Genomic DNA, 18,501 nt, shown 5'->3' on the forward strand with positions numbered 1-18,501 from the left:
AGTAACTTTATATGTGTTAATAAATTATATGAAATCTTAGTTTTAGATTTTTTTCTCACTGACATGTTTGCTACAAAAAAATTAAGTTACACGGCATCCTAACGATTTTGAAAGTGTACTTATCATCTAAACCCGTCTCGCCGCTACGATTTATGTACTATCGAACCAACAGTATTATTCACTGTGTCGCAATATTGCAAAAGTTAACCGAACAAACTAGGTTACAGAAGAGGCATAAAAATTTAATCCTATTCAACCTTGCATGTTTCTCAGTACGCCAGTCAGATATGTTATAAGTAGACATGGCTTTAACAATCCAAATGTGTATAAAGTCGTTCGGCATAAGTAAGAGCATTATCATGGGAAGGAATAACATTATCTTCCGTTTCCGGCTCTATGTCATGACAAAACAGGAATAATGGTCTGGCTTTATTGTTGGGGGATATGTCCATGAGAATCTACACCTAGTTTATTTGTTCCGTGCAAATAAGAGAAAGATTGGGATCATGTTGAATTTCTGGAAGTAGACAGCATTTACCTTCACATTTTTGTCCATCTTCCTCTCGTAATCATATCGGACGACAATCATGATTCCCTTAGAAAATTTTCGTAAAAATGTGCCATCATAAAACTTTGCAGTCTCTGGAAATAGAAGCCTCGATATGTAATATCCGATGTTACTATTACGAGAGAGATAAACATAGACCTCATCAAGATCTACAAGCGCCTTTTATTTTGATACAGGCAAATCTCTTTCGTGGAGTCTGTCTTACGTAGAGCGATGGGCCTCGGGAGAAGGTTTTGAAATACGACCTTATCTACAAACTATAGGCAATGATGGTGATGTAGTGCCTGACAGTAATTGCACCACATTTAGTCTCTGGTTCATGTCACGATGGATGGTATAATTTGAGTTTAGTGCTCCTTCCAACACCGACGCTTCATGAGACATAACGTGTGATCCGGACCATATGAGCTATCACTAGGAACCGAACCCGAGTCTCAAACTCCTAACATTGCGTACGCTTATCATGGAGATCTCATGTCACGTTGCAATGGAGAGTGTTCTAGTCTGACAGTCGATGTATTCCATAAGGCACGTCAGGCGAAACTTATGCTGCTAACCGCCAACGGGCCCCTTTTTTGGCGAAAGACGGGCCCTTTATTTATAAGGACCTGATCATGATATCTTTAAGTAAGGTCCCTCGATGACTAAACCATCTTTCCCAGACTGTATTATTATTCGATTGTACGAAACATGTGCGTGGAAAAGACTCATGATATATGTAGTCTTCCAAATGACTGATCTCTTTCCGCAACATTTCAGTACCATAAACACGATAATTCAGCACGTACAAACTGAAACATAACATTGATAAGACGAAGGTTTCGTGGGTTTTGGCTCAACTAGAAGAGGTTACAGCAGCTTTATCGGATCGGACGGATTGCATACATAGTTCAGCAACACATATTTTGTTAAGTAAATATGCAAATTATGAAAAGATGTGGTTATTTTGGCTAATGACGATTTATTGAACCACATCATATGTGTGAACTTGTTGTGTTGAATAAAGAAAAACTTCCGAAAATTAAAGGAAGATATTTTTATTCAAAATTAAGTGTATTATGTGCTTTTCAATTTTATTTGTATAATAAAATTTTGTGTTTACTAGAAATTATATAAAAAAAACTTTAATCGCATTAAAGACCTAAGAAATAACAAGGAATGGATCCTCCTAATATAAACCTCTCCGAAAGTATCCCCAACTCATTGCGTGTGGCATATACTGTTACTGTTCCTATATATTTTATAATTGCTTACCTGACTGACATATGCACTGCCATATTCATAGTTTCTTTCCACTGTCACGAGAGGATATCCCGCTTGCAGAGTCCAAGACTCAAAAATTTCTTCCACGCTGAGATCGTCTGCTAATGTTCCTGCTTCATGTGCCACGGAATTAAGAGCTTCATACAAAGCAGGTCGTGTTCCGGAACCATACGCTCTACAGCAAAATGGAAAGCAAGTCTGGAAATTATATTTTTCAAAAATGGTAATAAGGCAAGTTTAAGATAAATTTGTATTTTTTCGTTCGTGGATCTCTAGCAAAAAGCACTGTATCAGCAACACTGAATTCGACAGCCATTTCTAACTACAAATCTGATAGTTTTCCCATTCTTAGCCCAGGGCAGCGTCTAGTTTAAGCCAAACGAAAATAAATTCCTGACGATATGGAGAAGTCCAAACATTCAACTCAGACGGAGAAATATGGAATGCTAATTCCGAATAAAATCATTTTTATAATGCGCGTAGTTTTCTGGGTTCATTTGAAGTTGCGCACTCTAACAACGAGTCTGAAAAGCCATAACAACCATACAAATATAGTTATACTTGACTGGGCCATTGCAAATAAAATTTATGTTATAAATCATATAAAAATTACCTCCCATATTACCACGATAATGTGAGAAAATTGTTATGTCCTATCGTTTTTACAGTTCCACGCATAGTAAACCTAGTTGCGTCAATAATATAAATGGTTGCAAGTATCATTCCTTGTTTACGCATGTGCTGAACAGTGTATTAGAAGCACAAACAGCATCGTCGTCGTTTGCAATTTCAAGAAGTTTAACAATTGTGAATATGTCTGAAGGAATAGCAAAACAGTCATTAGAAACATGGAGTACAAGAATTAATAGAAAAACGTGAAGGAAAGTTTATTTAAGGAATTTTATACAGAAAAGTTCACTTAAGGAATTTTAAACTTTTTTAACAACATTTATATGAGTATTATCTTATGTTCCATATGTTTCTAGTATAAATAACATTTGACATAGTTGCACTGTTATTCGTATAAATACTGTCAGAAAATTAATTCACTCACAATACTAATTTGGTGAGGTATTATAGGAGAAATACTACGTTGTACAGTATTTGATATAAATCGATTAATATACCGCATGAAGTGTTGTTTATAGCAAGAAATAAGACACAACGCAAGTTCTCATTGACAGTTACTATACATAGGATGTCTAAAAAACATTGTACCAATTTCTTTAATTTTCTAGGTTCTCAGTATGTAGAGAGGAGTATAAGTGACAAGGATTGCTATTAGATACTACAAGTTTTAATTGAAATACCCGCCGTTCCGAGTACCAGATCTTTTTTCTTAAGATAGCACCTACACAACAACAGAAGGCATTTTGTGCTATGAAATACGCATCTGTTATCACAATTCAACGCAACTTTAAACGACATTTTGAGACCTATCCAAGTAACTAGAACTTAGTTAAGCATTCATGGAGATAGGTTCCCTATGCAAAGGAAAACTACCGGCCTTCCTTCTCATTCAGAGGAGACAGTGGATAGAGCTCAGCAGTATTTCCACCGTAGCCCCTCGAAGTTAGTTCTAAAAGCAGGCAGCGAATTAGCATTGGCCCGATCAACTGAGATGTTCCTCGTAACTGTTTGAAATTCAAGGCTTACGTGCTGTAACTTGTGCAGACACTCACTGAAGATTACAGAAAACTTCGCGCTGTCTTCAAAGTAAACATCTTAAGGTTTCTGGAAAATGATGATTTTAGAGACAAGGTAGCTTTCAGTGAGGAGAAGACCTTCCAAATCAACGGCAAATTCAACTGGCATAATGTTCAGTTCTGAAGTTCGGAACACCCTCCGCGAATCATTAATAAGCATGTCAGAGATTCTATGATGTTGAATGTCTTTCCTGCCATGTGCTGAACAAAGCTTCTTGGGACATTCTTTAGAAAGAACTTTAAAGGAACACTCGTCTCTTGATATACTCCAAATGTGGTTGATACCATATCGTGAAGAACATTTCCGAGATTTCTTTTTCGGACAGGATGGAACTCCACTCCACTTCTATAATGACGTGAGAGGGTATCTGAATGAACATCTCCCACAGCGTTGGATACGTTGCAGTGGTACTAATAAGGTAGGTAAAAAACTTTGATATATTACTTTGCTTTTTGTATATTATGGATTGTCACGTTTGGGGTCTCGAAAATGTTTTATGAAAACTATACATTATTATCCGGACAATCTATATATCTGATGTAGATAAAAAAAAAGTATTAAATTAACACACCTTATGCATCGAGCACTGGATCGAAATGAAATTCAGTTAACTCACTATTAAAACCGGATATGGCAGAAATCTGATTTCATCTTGATAGAAAAGAAACAGTAATAGAGCAACAAGCGTTTTGCACAATCGATTCAGCATCTGAAGTTAGCAAACCATCATTACTACAACACTATGGCAATCGAAGGTGTTTGAAACCACTAATACTTCTGGTGTCAATATTGATTTCCGTAGGGCAAACACAGCAAGAGATATCGAGAAGCTGTTTTCTTCAGTTGATTTAGCGTCCTATGAATAGGTCACATTTCCTCCTTTAACTCTCTATTTTAAACGGAAGAGTGCAACAGAATTGATGACCATAGAACAAGAATTGTAATACATAACCACAATCAACGTTTAATAATGAATGCAGCATTTAAGCGAGCAAAGTCACCACTCACAACGTTCTACGAAAATCAGAAATGGTGTGAGAGTACTAGTATTTCCAGGACCAATATTTATATCCATAAAGGAAAAACTGAAAATGGTATCAAAAGTGTTCTTTAACTCAAATTCGAGGTCCGAAGAATGAGTTTTCTCTCGACTTTTATCTATCTGTTGAAACCAGAAGTGGTAAAAATCTGCAAATTGTTGGTTACAACACTTGATATCATAATGGATAAAACGAAAATGGCGACAAGCAGAATTTCATATGGATTCAGTACCAAAAACTTGTTATACATCTGAATTTATTCCATTAATGAAGCCGAAAGTGATAGACTTCAATCACCATTTCCAACTTTAATGTTATTCTTTATAGAGAAATAACAATAAGCAATAGCGAGTAATCTTTGTCTGATATGGCTTCAGAGTCTAAGGAACGGGTTCCACCCTTATATTTATTCCTCTATTGCAACCAGAAGTTATAAATGTACTATTTCAAGTTTGATATTGATTTTCCATAGTTTGGAAGTCTAGATTAATTTCGCAGGGTGAAATGACATTTACTTGTCCCTATTGAAGTTTGAACTTTACATTTTGATTGCTTTTCATAATAAAATTATTTGTGTTTGCAAGTAACCTCGATTTTGGTAAATATGATATTTGTATTGTTCAGTTAAAGACATTGATTTTACATTCTCTTTCATTAGCAGGTATATTGTTAATTAACATTAGTCATTCTCTCACATTAACCAGTGAATAAAAATTTTCTTTTCATAGTTTTATTTTTGTATTGGAATGTTACAGAAACATTAATATTTCTGGTATTGCATTGGTCCAAGTATATTTCTGGTATTGCATTGGATTAACCTGGTCCTCGACTATCACACAGGTGTATTACTAGAGTCAACTGAGAATTCGATTTCGAGGGTGATGCTCCAGTTTCGGTACCGGAGCGTTTAAAGTCAAGTTTACATTATTCCTCTTTGTGGCAGCTGTCGTCCCAGCATTGCAACGTACAAAGTCCTACGTTATAACAACAATTTGCAAGAGTGCAAACCCTTTCCGGGATCTCCTAAAAACCAGGGAGCTCTGTTAACATCAGAGTATGCCTGAAGTATCACATGCAGTATCAGATTCTATGGACGTGAAAGTCGTCCATTTGGAAGTGGGGAAAAACTCTACTCAATGAGGAATCTGATCTACAATTATGCGTTTAATATTCTCCAGCCGGAAATATAACCTAGAACCTTGTATACCAAAGGCGAATGTGCCAACAACCATAGTAGCAAAAAGGACACTTCAGAGTATCAATGTTTATAAGGACGAGTACATGATTAAAGCAGCTTTTCAGTCGTTTGTGAGCATTCTACAGAATTCTACGTTGTCGGAACAAAGACCTTTGTAGCAAAATAGGAGGCTGTCATGACGTAACAAAGAACTACGTCAGAAAATAATACAATTTCATAGCAATCATGAAAATAATTTTTTTACTTTATTTGTTGGACTGTCTTCATGCATAATTATATTAGAGAAATAAACTATACCTGTCATTTAGATAGCGGTTAAGACCCTGACGGAACACTTCAGGTGTCAAGATATGTTGTAGCATTCTTATGATGGAAGCGCCTGGAATAAAAGAATGACGGATTTAGGATTACTGCTGTTATACAGATATGTAGTAAGATTTATTTCCTCCGATTTTTAAAAACATTCTCAACAATCAACTAGATATAGGGCTTTAGCTAACATGTTGCACCAGAAAACATTAGTATATTTTAGAGTTTATAGTATTTTCTTAATATGTTTTATTAAAACTATTGTTTGTACTACGTGGTTGAAATAGACCACATTTTGTCACATTTTTTCTTTCTTATTTTTATTTATGCTTTACTAGGATATTTAACTCTACCATATCATACATATAATTTCATAAATATATTTTATGTTTATATGTGTATGGCAATTTGTAGTTTATTTTCATTTACTGTTAATGTTCCGTATCTAATTTTATTCTGTATGTAAATCCCACTGAGTTGGTAGAACAAAATAATTGACTTCTAAATTCATTTCTGTATCTTTTCGTTGTATCAAGTGAAGATTTTCAATGAAAACATTTTAAAGATACGAAAGTTAGATTGTACTGTTTCTATGTTTATAAAGCATAAATTAGTGTATTTCGAATAAACTGATACTGATATTTCCTCAAGTATACTCATACCCAGTTCTATTATAATTTAAGGTACTCATTGTTTAATTTATTCAATTTAATGTTATTTCAGAGCTCTTTTCGAATTTAAGCATTCCCGGTTTCACTTACTTCCCAAGGTTCTTTATAACAAGTTAATCAGTATAGTTGATGCCAGTCTGTGAAGATGCTGCAAAATTATTGGTCTTTAAGGTGGGAACGTGGGTGTGTGTTCCTGCGGCAACGTGCGAAATGCGTTTCCTCTTTATTATTATTATTATTATTATTATTATTATTATTATTATTATTATTATTATTATTATTATTATTATTATTATTATTATTATTATTATTATTGTCTAATGGATAACATGAAGGATATAACATAGAATTAAAAGAATATCATTTTTCATGTGATGGAAGTATCCAATACAGTCGTAGGGGTAGATTTACTCGTGAAAAGGGCATCCAAATATTGTCAACTTGCCCAATATTGTCGAAATATTGGATTGCGACTTCGGGTATTTAAAATAAATAAATAAATATGAGAAATGAAAGCTGTATTCGAATTTTTAGTTGATATATTTAATTTGAATTCTTTAACTAGTAAAAATAGTTATTATTGGAATTTCGTTTATTTTTGTCGTAATGATTAATAATGCTGATTACAATGTCGGCTTATCGTATGGACATTTAAATGATTTTTGAAAACTAATTTCTGAATTCCATTACATTAAAATGGAATTCCAAATTTATTTCTGTACCTTTTCGCTATATTAACTGAAGATTTTCAATGAATGAAATTTTAAATTTATAGAAAAGAAATTGCTTCTTTATCTATAAAGCATAAATTAGTGAATTTCCAATAAACATAGGTAAGTCCCCTAGGAAACAAACTTACTGATCTTTCGTCATATCAATAAAACATTTACTGATATTTTACTGGCATACTGATATGAAATACACAACACTGGTTTAATATTAAAGTTATGACTAACTTTGTGTTAGTCTAATTTTATAATTTATATAAACCAGCCTAAAAATAAAGATACATTGTCGAGGATTTCTATAATTTTTAAATTTCTGGTTAATGGTTGACTGTTGGTTACATAATCTTGCTCTCAACTGCTCCGATTACTGTAATTTTTTCACGTGACTCTTCGATTAACTGTAATTGCTCCCGCATGTCTTTTGATTCAAAACGAATTAGGGTTTTAGTATGCGTAATTACGTAACAACATGATTCACTATCTGAATCCTCTGTTCCAAAACATCCTTATATTTTATATATTGTTTATCTTATGAACTCAGGGTTAAGATCTTATCTAATACCTGAAATAACAACTTGTGCTTTATTCTGGCATGAAAATTAACTAGATGACGGCGAAGAAAACTTAATATGATTTCTAAATTGTACGGCCGCATACATAAATTACAGAACTAAATCCTATAAGGCTAAGTGATTTCTTTAATGAAATGCTCTTGTATCAATTATGATGGTGAGACTGCCACCAACAATTATAGTGGTGACTTAACGATAATTGCAATTTGATAGTAATGCTAATGGATTTATAATCGATCATGCTAAGAAGTTAATTCATACGATTTTCATGTTATTTATTACACGTATCTTCCAGGGATTTCCATGTCCCAAGCCAAAATCTGTAATACCTTCCGATATGCAACAGATACAAATCTCAAAATTTCTCGATTCGAGATGACGACTCAAACTTTAGGCTTCTGAAATGGATATTTGCTCAGTCTCCATATCCACTGGTGGAGAGAGTCATCCATGGAAGAAGCGGAATCTCAGGTAGGTTTCGTAGTTGGTGGCATCTAGCCTATATAAGACTTCACATTTTACAAGTTATCTTCCTAATTAAAAACATTAACAACTATTTGCAACTTACACGTATAAAAGTGGTATCAGTGAGTAGAGAAGCAGAAAGATTTGCACATAACCAAAAACATTTTCCCGCGTAAGATGTGTTCAATTTTTTCCAACTCTGCGTTTATAATTGGATCCTGTAATCGAGTTCCTGCTATGCATGTAGTGTCACACAACCGACTGCTGCAAGGATTTATAATATCCATTTGAATATCCTGAAAGGATAGTGCATGATCTTTCTTTAATGTTTGAATGACATCCTTCATGGTGTTTTAATTTTTACAAAAATCCTATTGATTTCCGAAAATATCAGAAGTGAATTGAAGTTTCTGTATCTATGATACGCATACACTCTCATTTCTACAGTTAGTGAATTTATATTTTGAAATAGTGTATGTGGTTTCATTAAGATCGTCTGGTCTATATTTTATAAGACGATCTGAGTACACATAGTTCGTTTCACCTCAATGTCCAGAAGGCGAGTTGTTAATTTTTATTATTAATAATGTATTTAAGCTGCAAGATTTAAAGCTAAAGTTCAAAATTAAAATAATTGAGAAATATAGTGATATAATAGTATATGGAGCTCATCGTCAGGTTATAGTTCCGACTTGCTAAAGTGGCAATTATACAATCCTTGTTAAATTGTTTGTACTGAGAGACTATTGTTATCTCATTCTGTTTAAACTTGATATGGTTTATAAATTTCATTTGAAAAGAAAATTTCATCTTTTTGTTATTTCGTAAGAAGTACTTTTGTGCAAATTTATAATTGCCCTATATGATTGGAACAAATTTAATGTCTAGGAGTATTATTACTATTACTAATAATTGGTACTTTTATAATTTAGAATAATTGATTTAGAAACGTAATATCAATTTCCGTAATAAACAAACACAACTAATCACGAAAATATCCATATTATAGTTCACGTGGATGTTCACATTAGAGTTCATATTAAATAGCTTGCAAATATAAAGCCAGTAGAACATATCGCTATTTTTCCACCAGAGTAATCCAATCATATACATTGAATTTACATACCTTTCTCGTACGTGATAGAGTCAAACATTTCCTGAATTTCATTTGGTGTGCTCACGTTCATAGAAATAGGTCTAGTGTTACGTGTTGAATCCAGAGGAAATACATCTTGAATTTGATCTATTAAGAACTGTTGATCATATTTATATTCAGCATCAACCTAGAAAGTAAATACAAAGCAGCTTAAAATTAATATTGATTCAAAATTACATGCCAAAGGAACAACAACAGTGTTATGTTAGAATAAAGCGAAGAGAAAGCCCTTCTATACTGAGCCTATCTTCTAAAATTCGTTCTGCAGCTATCATATACAGGGTGTATTTGGAAAAGAGATATACAATGATTTGCAATTATTATATTATTCGATAGAGTATTATGTGTTCTACAAAATAGTGTTTTTAGTTTCTTGTATTAATATAGTTCTTGTTGTTTTCAGGTCACTAAAGTGGATGGCCAATTCGACAAAAAAGAGCATTTTTGACATATTCTGTTTTTATGTTTACTCGAGGTGCTAAAGCCACAGAAGTTGCTCGACAGGTTTTAGATGTGTATGGTGATGAATTGGTTTAAGCGATTCAAAGACGGCAATTTCGACCTCAAAGACATGCATCGCACTTAACGCTCCATTCCGTTCGATGAGGAGCGACTCAATCAGCATATTCACGAAGATCCATGCCAAATGGCGAGAAATTGGCAGAAATAATGAAATGATCCCACAGTACTATAAAGCGTCATCTTCATTCGATGCTAAAGGCTCAAAAATAAAAAAATCGCCAGTATTTATGAGCCAACCCAATACAATCCCCTAACTAAACCTTCACACCTTGTAGTTTTTTAACTTATTGCTAACCCACACTAGAGAACAAATTTGAACTTTGTGTTTGTTACAAGAGAATTAAAATGTTATTTATTGAACTTCTTCGCTGATTTCAAATTTGTTGTCTGTGTTTTACTATCGTTGTATATTTGAATAGCACACACTTCAATCAATAAAGTAGTCCCTATTACATTGTAATATAGCATATTATATATTACGTACATTCAGTGGTGCTATTCTAATTTTCTACAACAGATAGATAGGCAGATATAATTCCGTTGACATACAGCGACCTACACAGCATAAAAATGATGTGATGAAATTACATATGTTGCACTTCGAATATCTTGGAAACGAATTATCCAAGATAGATTGTTGTCAAAAAGTATTTAAAAGACCTTCATCCACCAGTGGATCGACAATTGTTAATAATGGTATGTATGAGTTTCAAATATAAATAATCCTCACTACTTTACTCACATGATCCCAGTTATAATTCTTGATATCTAAGCATTTGAGATTAAGGAATAAACGTCTACACCGTCTTCTGAGAGATCGTACTTAACCCTTTAGCTGTAAGAATTTCTAAGAACAAAGACACTTAAAATAAAATTTACCGTTGCCCTCGCCCTCCTTTAATCTTCTCCTATGTACAGAGCAAAGTAATGTTCTTCAAATAGGTTAGTTGTTTTTGGCTGTGAAAAATTTCAATTCTACAAGCTCTCCCTTCCAGCTGAAATATGCAATGCACACATTTGCTATGAGCGGCATAAATCTGTCTTCAACATTGGGAGGACGGGTAAGACCGTTCCAGTTGTTTTATATATATCCAAGAAATGCAAGTAACAGTTCAAGAAATGGATTTTGAGAGACATAGGGTGTCTATTTTCTTGTAGAATTGTTAGAATTCTCGTACAATTTTTAAGTTCTGTCGTTACCAAGAAAGTGTTCGATGATGCTGGCAGAAGATAGCCATGCAACCAACTCATTAGAATTCAAGTAAATTTCAAACGTTGAATTGTGCAGTAATGTATAAATTTGGGGACCAATAAAGATGCTTTCTCTTATTTTTGCGCCACTAATTTTAGGGAAGTACATATTCCAGTGCCTTTAACCAAAATATTCCAACCTTTCAGTCTTGATGCCAATAACTCATCCTGCTTTTTAGACAAATCGAGATCTTTTAATTCTGATTGTTGATGAGGTATGGCTTGTTGATTTCTTGAAAACTTAGATATTTTCTTCCTTCATTACCTGACAACACGTTGCATACACCTTTATTCATTTCCTACTCTTCTTCCTGTAAGTTTCATTCGTCAGGTACTCACGGAACGGGAAGTCCATCAATGTGGGGCACTGCGAATATTGCCGATGGAATGTTGGGATGTACGACAGTATTTCTTGTCTTAACTGTTATTCCTCCAACTTTAGTCATACAGAAGTAGCAATACGTAGAATGATCACGTAATTCTTTCCACACCATAATCACTGCAAATTTCATATGACGATTTTCTTTCAAATCTTTTAATTTGCTCTTACAATTCGTTATTTTTAAAAAATTCACTCGATTTCCTCTGTCAAAAGTAACACTTGTAATTCTCCAAAACATAAAGAGAGAGGATTAATAATCAGAAAAGAGAGTAATGCTGACTAAAAAAATCTAAACTACTATGAACATGAAAGAGGTTTTTTGAAAAAAAACTTTAGACTTACTTCATTGACGGCGAACTGCTCAAAGAAATTAGCAAATCCTTCATTAAGCCAAATGTCACTCCACCAGTGCGTCGTTACTAAATCACCAAACCATTGATGAGATTGTTCATGTGCCATGACACCAATAATGCTTTGTTTCCTTCGAATGTTGTTTACAGAAGGATTATAAAGGAGATTGTATTCTCTGAAAATAACCATATTATAAAAATATATCATACATAGAATATTACCTCTATTTACATCTCATTGACAATTACTGAGAGTTGAAGAATTTATAAGTACTTCAAATTGAGAATTGGACAATATCTCTAACAGTAAGGGAAGTTTTAAAGATTAGTCTCATATTATATGAAAACGACAACGGATTGAAATTATTTTAGAACATAGATGTAAGCTATTTTAATCTGAGTATTTATCATATTATTTTGATTAAAATGCATACTATAATAGAAGAATGTGAACATAATTCATTTAGATAGTTTAGTATCTCACGAATCCCTCAAGTTATGAAAACAAAACTTGGTATATATACTCCTCATTAACAAAAAACGGATATATGTATTAGCGTTTTTGAAATTTTTTCTTTAAAAGGTGTAAGGAGTTATTTTAAATCTGTATTGTAGAAATATGTATGTATGTGTGATTTCATCTTGGATGCCATCATTTGGATGTCTTCACACGGGCAGGAATCATTGAGAAACTGGAAGGTGTGACGAACATGGCCCAGCTGGATAATGCCCAAAACATTGTTTCACTTGCTTTAGGAGCATTTCGAGCCACGTGCAATGGGGTACGTAGTAAATATAGTGATGACTAGTGTTGACTAAGATAGTGGACTACGATCCATTTTGTGACAGTCAGAGAGGATGCACATAAACAACTGGAACAATTTTTAACACATTTGCAATAACTTAAGACTCCTAATCTCACGCTTCATAATGACACGTAGATTGCATGGAAATAATCTCTTTGCGCGATGATCATTATGTTGTTTATCTAGACGGTGTCAAGAATATCAGGACTGAACAGGGGAGAATTTGTTCACTTTCTCTTCTCAGGTGAGAGTGTATTCAGTTGGATTAGTGATTTGGACATACCTTCATTTAGCCAGAAGTGGGTTTCGAAATCTCTGAATGCAGCACAAAGACAAAAGCTCAAGGACGAGAGCAGTAATCTTCTCCAACACTACAGCCAGGATCCAGAAGGCCAAGTTCAAACCCGTTATTAGCGACGACATTTGGCTCACTACAATGAGCCAGAGACCAAAGCCCAATCAATGCAGTGGAAACACAAAGGCCAAAGAAGTTACCAAGCCCCATGCCAAAGAAGTTACGTGCAGAGCCCTCAGTCGGCAAACGCAAGGCTACAGTCTTCTGGGACTAGAATGGAATCGTTCTCATTTACTGATTGGAACCCGGGGCCACCATTAGCAGCGAGTCGTACGTGACAACGCTTCGGAGTTTCAGTGCGCAGTGCAATTCAGAGGAAACGACCGGGAAAATGGCCGAAAGGTGTGCTCCTGCAACACGACAACGCTCGTCCCCACACGAGTCGGACAACCACTACTGTCATTAGTGAGCTGGGGTTTCAGGTGCTGCCACACCAGCTTTATTCTCCTGACTTGGCCCCTTCTGGTTACCACCTATTCGGAGCATTGAAGAAACCGCTGCGTGGATAGCATTTTGCCGACTTCCAAGAACTGCAGGATGTTGTCCGGACGTGGGTGCGATAAACTCCGGAAAAAATTGTTCGCAGAGGGCATAGAGAATTTGCCACATCGGTGACGCAAGTGTGTAGTTTTTAATGGAGACTATGTTGAGAAAGTGAATGTATCTGACGAGGCCTAAAGGTTCTTATAAGTGTAAAAAAATAAAGTGTAAATCAATATAGAATGTCCCTCGTAAAAATGAATGTGTATATGAATATATGTTCCAGCATAAATTGGAACTCCTGGAGCGGTTTCAGTCCAAAATTGTATAAATATAATTTACAATCTGGAAAAATAAAATTAGTTATTTCAAAAATGGCTGCGATCAGTAAAATGACGAAATAGAGTTAACAACGGAATTTGGTTCCTCTAGGGTACACCTATGTTTCCATTCATAAAGACCTTTAATTTCGTTGGTCTAATATTTTATAAACAGATGTCAACTTTCATTATTTTATGCAAAACGGGCTTGAGTCAGTCACTGAAGAACTTTCTTCATGGATAATTATATTTGTTTTATATGTTACTGGTAATAGCTATTGATTTTTCTTCCCTTTCGGTTACTAAGCCAGCAATTTTCATTTGTTTGTCATGTTTGCTTTTCGGTTTAAGGTTTTGTATGCGCTGTTTTATTGATAACATCACTGCTTCCTATCATCTTAGTATTGTGTATTAAAAAAGAAAGTGGTTGAATAACCATAATGGTTGTGAAACAGAAAATGAAAGTTACAAAGACGAAGTTAGTGGGAAAGAAAGGAAAAGGTGTGAATTTGAATGCTAAAAAAATATTAAGATAATTGCGATATGCAAAAGTTTAGAGTATAATTACTATAAAGATAGGACTGTAGTAAGGAGAATAAGAATCATGAGTTGTCTAGATTTGTATTGATACTTACAGACACAGGTTGTTTTGACAAGGTAACAATGTTTTTTTTTTTCCTGTAAGGAAACTTTCTTTTTTGCCGTATGATCGGGATTTTGCAACAGTAAGGCAACAAATTTGATAGAATATACACTCTTGGTGAAATCAAGGAACTAATTACAAACAGTAGCTAGACACCTGGGAGCAATACGTTTCCTGTAAAAGAAGTTGAAACCAAAGGCATTTTGGACTCCAAATGATAATGGGAAACGTATTAAAAGGAGAGTTGCTATCACAGGAAACGGATAGCAAGAGTGTTCCAAACTAAACAAAATTCGATTTGAAATCAGCAGTTACGTGCAGTTATTTTGTTATAAAGAGAACTTTGGTAAAATCTTTGCGAGTCAAACCATTGAGAGTATAGTGACACATTCAAAATGTGCAAAGATGAACAACAAAAACCAACACTGACACAACCTGCAGCTTATGCCGCCGGTAAAATTGCCATCAAGAGTGCCAAAATTAATGACTCAGGAAACTTCTGCCACATGATCGTAATGAGCACAAACACTTCTATAATTTGATCATGAATTGGCCTACAGTTCAGAAAATCGAGCCAGATGTCCAAGTAGATTGATAATGTTCCTTTTTATTATTTAAGAGGAACAAATCTTAACACCGTTTGGAATTCCATATTGCCGTGTGTTTAATAAGTTAATGTAGTCAATAAACGTATCTTTGTTTCCATTTGGAGTTATGTTTGTTATACCTATTATAGGTTTTTAACTGGGCAACAAACGTATTAACATAGTTTTGTTTTAAAGAGCAACAAAACAATAAAAAAGAATATAAAGTTATATACATACAGGCTTTCGCCTATAATTTAAATGCAAGAAGGGCCTCAGTCTACAATAGAAAATAATTTTGTTGCCATGGCAATGAGCAAAAAATGGTTTTCCTATACAGTATTCGTATAATATGAATGTTATCTACGTGGAAAAAGCTTTGGTTCATCTTCAATTGATAGTTTCAAAATTACAATTTTTATGATTCACAAAACTAAACTTGTTTGACTGAAACCCTTTCTCCATTATCTGACTGAATTAATGTTGGGGGTAAGACACTTCTATCACAGTAGTTGTGGGAATAGGAAGTAGTAACCTTAAAAAATAATCAAAAATGATGTTTATCATTTTCAACGATGTTAGTGTCGACTGAGGCAGTCGTTGAAGAAAGACGTGTTTTATACATGCTCTAGGAATTAGTGAAGTGTGAAGTCATGGAGGAGTCGCTTGAATGTGTGTTCGTGAAATTGGAAACAATTGAAATAAAATAAATGAAGTGTTTGAATTTTGTAAACAATTGAATAGTGTTCAAAGTGAATTTGAGAGAAACGAGTTAAAACCAAATACTTAAGGAATAAATTGAAATGAATCGAAATAAAATAGACAGGTTTGAGAATTTTTTGCAAAGAAACAATTTATTTTTTATAATCTTAGAAGGGAGAAAAGATGAAACTTGGAAAGATTGTAAAAAATGCAGAAAGATAGCAAACAAAGGCTTTTAAAAGGACTGGAAATGAAATTTCGGAGTAAGATATTCATAAACTAGAAAGAGGCAAAAACACGCCAACATGGTAAATTTCATTTATATAAAGAGAAACTGGAAATTTGAAGAAGTGTGTATATAGCAAAACGAACTAAATCTCTAATATTTGTGGACTTTTCTGTGCTTGTTCTTGAAATGAAAAAAGAAACTTATGGAGCTAACCAGAGAACAAGGGAAACATGCTTTCCTAAGATTTAATAAAGCAAGTACCGATAATAAGCCATGTATATTATAACTCAAAAGTGTTAATGATGTGTGTGATCAAAGTGAAGTTCTTGAAATATGTTTCACTCACAAGATAGTTAAAGTGAGTTGGAAACCATATAAATGAATCAGAGTTCAAGAGGAGTTTACAATGTGTCATTTCCTCAACTGCCCAGAAAATCACAAGATTGAAAGCCACCAGGGACTGAGGGGAGAAAGTGATGTTATTACAAAGAGAATATTTAAACAAGCAAAAGAAAATGTTACATAAAAAACTGATCATTCGCAAGTAGTGAAAGTTTAAAATGCCAAGAAACAAGGAAAAGTCACCAACACATTCCTAAGTATCTTTTTCCAGAATGCAAATTGGATTACTACGAAAATGTGTAGTTTTACTTAATAACTTGTGACCAAACAATAATATAGCTGGAATTAATCAATTTGGTTCAATAGAAACAAATAGATCTCAAATTTCTTCAATGGCAAACATATTCAGTGTTTAGAAGCGATAAGAATCTAAAGGACACAGGGAAACAAAGAGTAGGGGAGAGTTACTAGTTGTGATGAAAAAAGTTAATATATTTGCTATAGACTGCTCTTACATAAATGCAGATTGTGTGTTAACTAAGACTGTTACAGGCAAAAAGACCCATTGCTTTGAATATTTTGATCCTAATTTGCTGAACAACTCATCCAAATATTACTGCTTAAATAACTTTATGTCATTGTATTTCCTAATACCGTTACCGTTCATAATATTACAAAATAATAATTTTGAAAGTTAAATATTACAAAACTAAGACTTCTAGATAGGACGTGTAGAACAACAAGAAGAGACAGAGAGGGGAATGACAAAGTAGGATAAACAACTAAGATTGCAGAGATATCTAAGGAGATTCAAGAACGAAGACTGCAGTGGTCATAAGGCTATGATGGTAGGTCAGAAAATTGATCATAATGAATGCAGATTAGAAGAGAGAGAGAGAATGACCACAAAGGAAATGGATGGACATGGTCAAGACTGACTGAAGAAGAAAGGTCCAACAAATGAAAAAAGTTGTAACTATTACATGTAGTTTCATACTGTTAAGCGTAAGTTCTTTTTAGTATAACTACATTGTATTAAACTAATAAATTTAAATCAATATTAACGTATACAATACCTTTATCTTATTAAGTAAACAACTATGCTTATATTGTTTCTGAAATCCTCTTTACGTATTTTATTCATTTATTTTATTACTTACCCGTATGTAATCAATCCCCAATTTTCCATGGCTCCACTCTTGCTAGGAAGAGCTACTGAATCTAACTTTGGAAGTGCAAATGGTATTCCTAAGTATTCAGTTAGGAAATCGATAAGTTTAGGACCGACTTCTAATGCATATTCTGTGTCGTTTATCAGAGCAGGTTGAGCATAAATAGTGTAATTAGAACTACTGGAGGCAGAAGCAAAGTCTGATACCAGTAATACTACAAGGTAGGAAGGCATATACACAGATTCATCAAAAGTATCCAAATAATAACCAGGAATGTCAGATCTGAAAACAAAAGGAAAATTTTAAATAAATACAGCTTTAAAGAAATGTTCATGAAGTAAATAATGCATTAAATAAAGTAGAACGCAAATGAAAAATTGTTTCTGATCATAAAGTTTCAAAAACATTGTCGCATTTCCCAAATATTCCTAAGAAATCCACTAAATTATAAATTTTCAATGATTCTTAGTCATTGCAGCAATGTAATCAAATTTACCACATCAAGAACAATATGCTTGAAAATTTTTGCTGTACTTTAAACCCTACCTACATTAGACTGATCTTAAAATTAGAGTTATCTGAAAACGCTGTTGAGAGTATGCCGGGAATTACATCCTGTAGAGAATCCCTTGCACGCCCATTGCTCATTAATGAAATAAGCATTTTTGGATTGTGTGTGTGATTTT

General features: G+C 33.9%; 1 protein-coding gene across 1 annotated transcript in view; it reads right to left on the reverse strand.

The window, feature by feature from the left end:
• The window catches only part of LOC145678647 (aminopeptidase N-like), a 69,567-nt gene that overhangs the window by 32,994 nt on the left and 18,072 nt on the right, over positions 1-18,501 (reverse strand). The window contains exons 4-8 of the mRNA XM_081749013.1: positions 17,804-18,097; positions 12,175-12,358; positions 9,648-9,804; positions 6,074-6,155; positions 1,823-2,006 (exon numbers count right to left, since the gene is read on the reverse strand). Of these exons, the coding sequence (XP_081605139.1) occupies positions 1,823-2,006; positions 6,074-6,155; positions 9,648-9,804; positions 12,175-12,358; positions 17,804-18,097 (901 nt within the window). The remainder of the gene's footprint in view (positions 1-1,822; positions 2,007-6,073; positions 6,156-9,647; positions 9,805-12,174; positions 12,359-17,803; positions 18,098-18,501) is intronic.

Source organism: Thermobia domestica, chromosome 2 (assembly GCF_964235325.1).
Source record: "Thermobia domestica chromosome 2, izTheDome1.hap1.1, whole genome shotgun sequence".
In the NCBI taxonomy this organism is placed as follows: Eukaryota; Metazoa; Arthropoda; class Insecta; order Zygentoma; family Lepismatidae; genus Thermobia; species Thermobia domestica.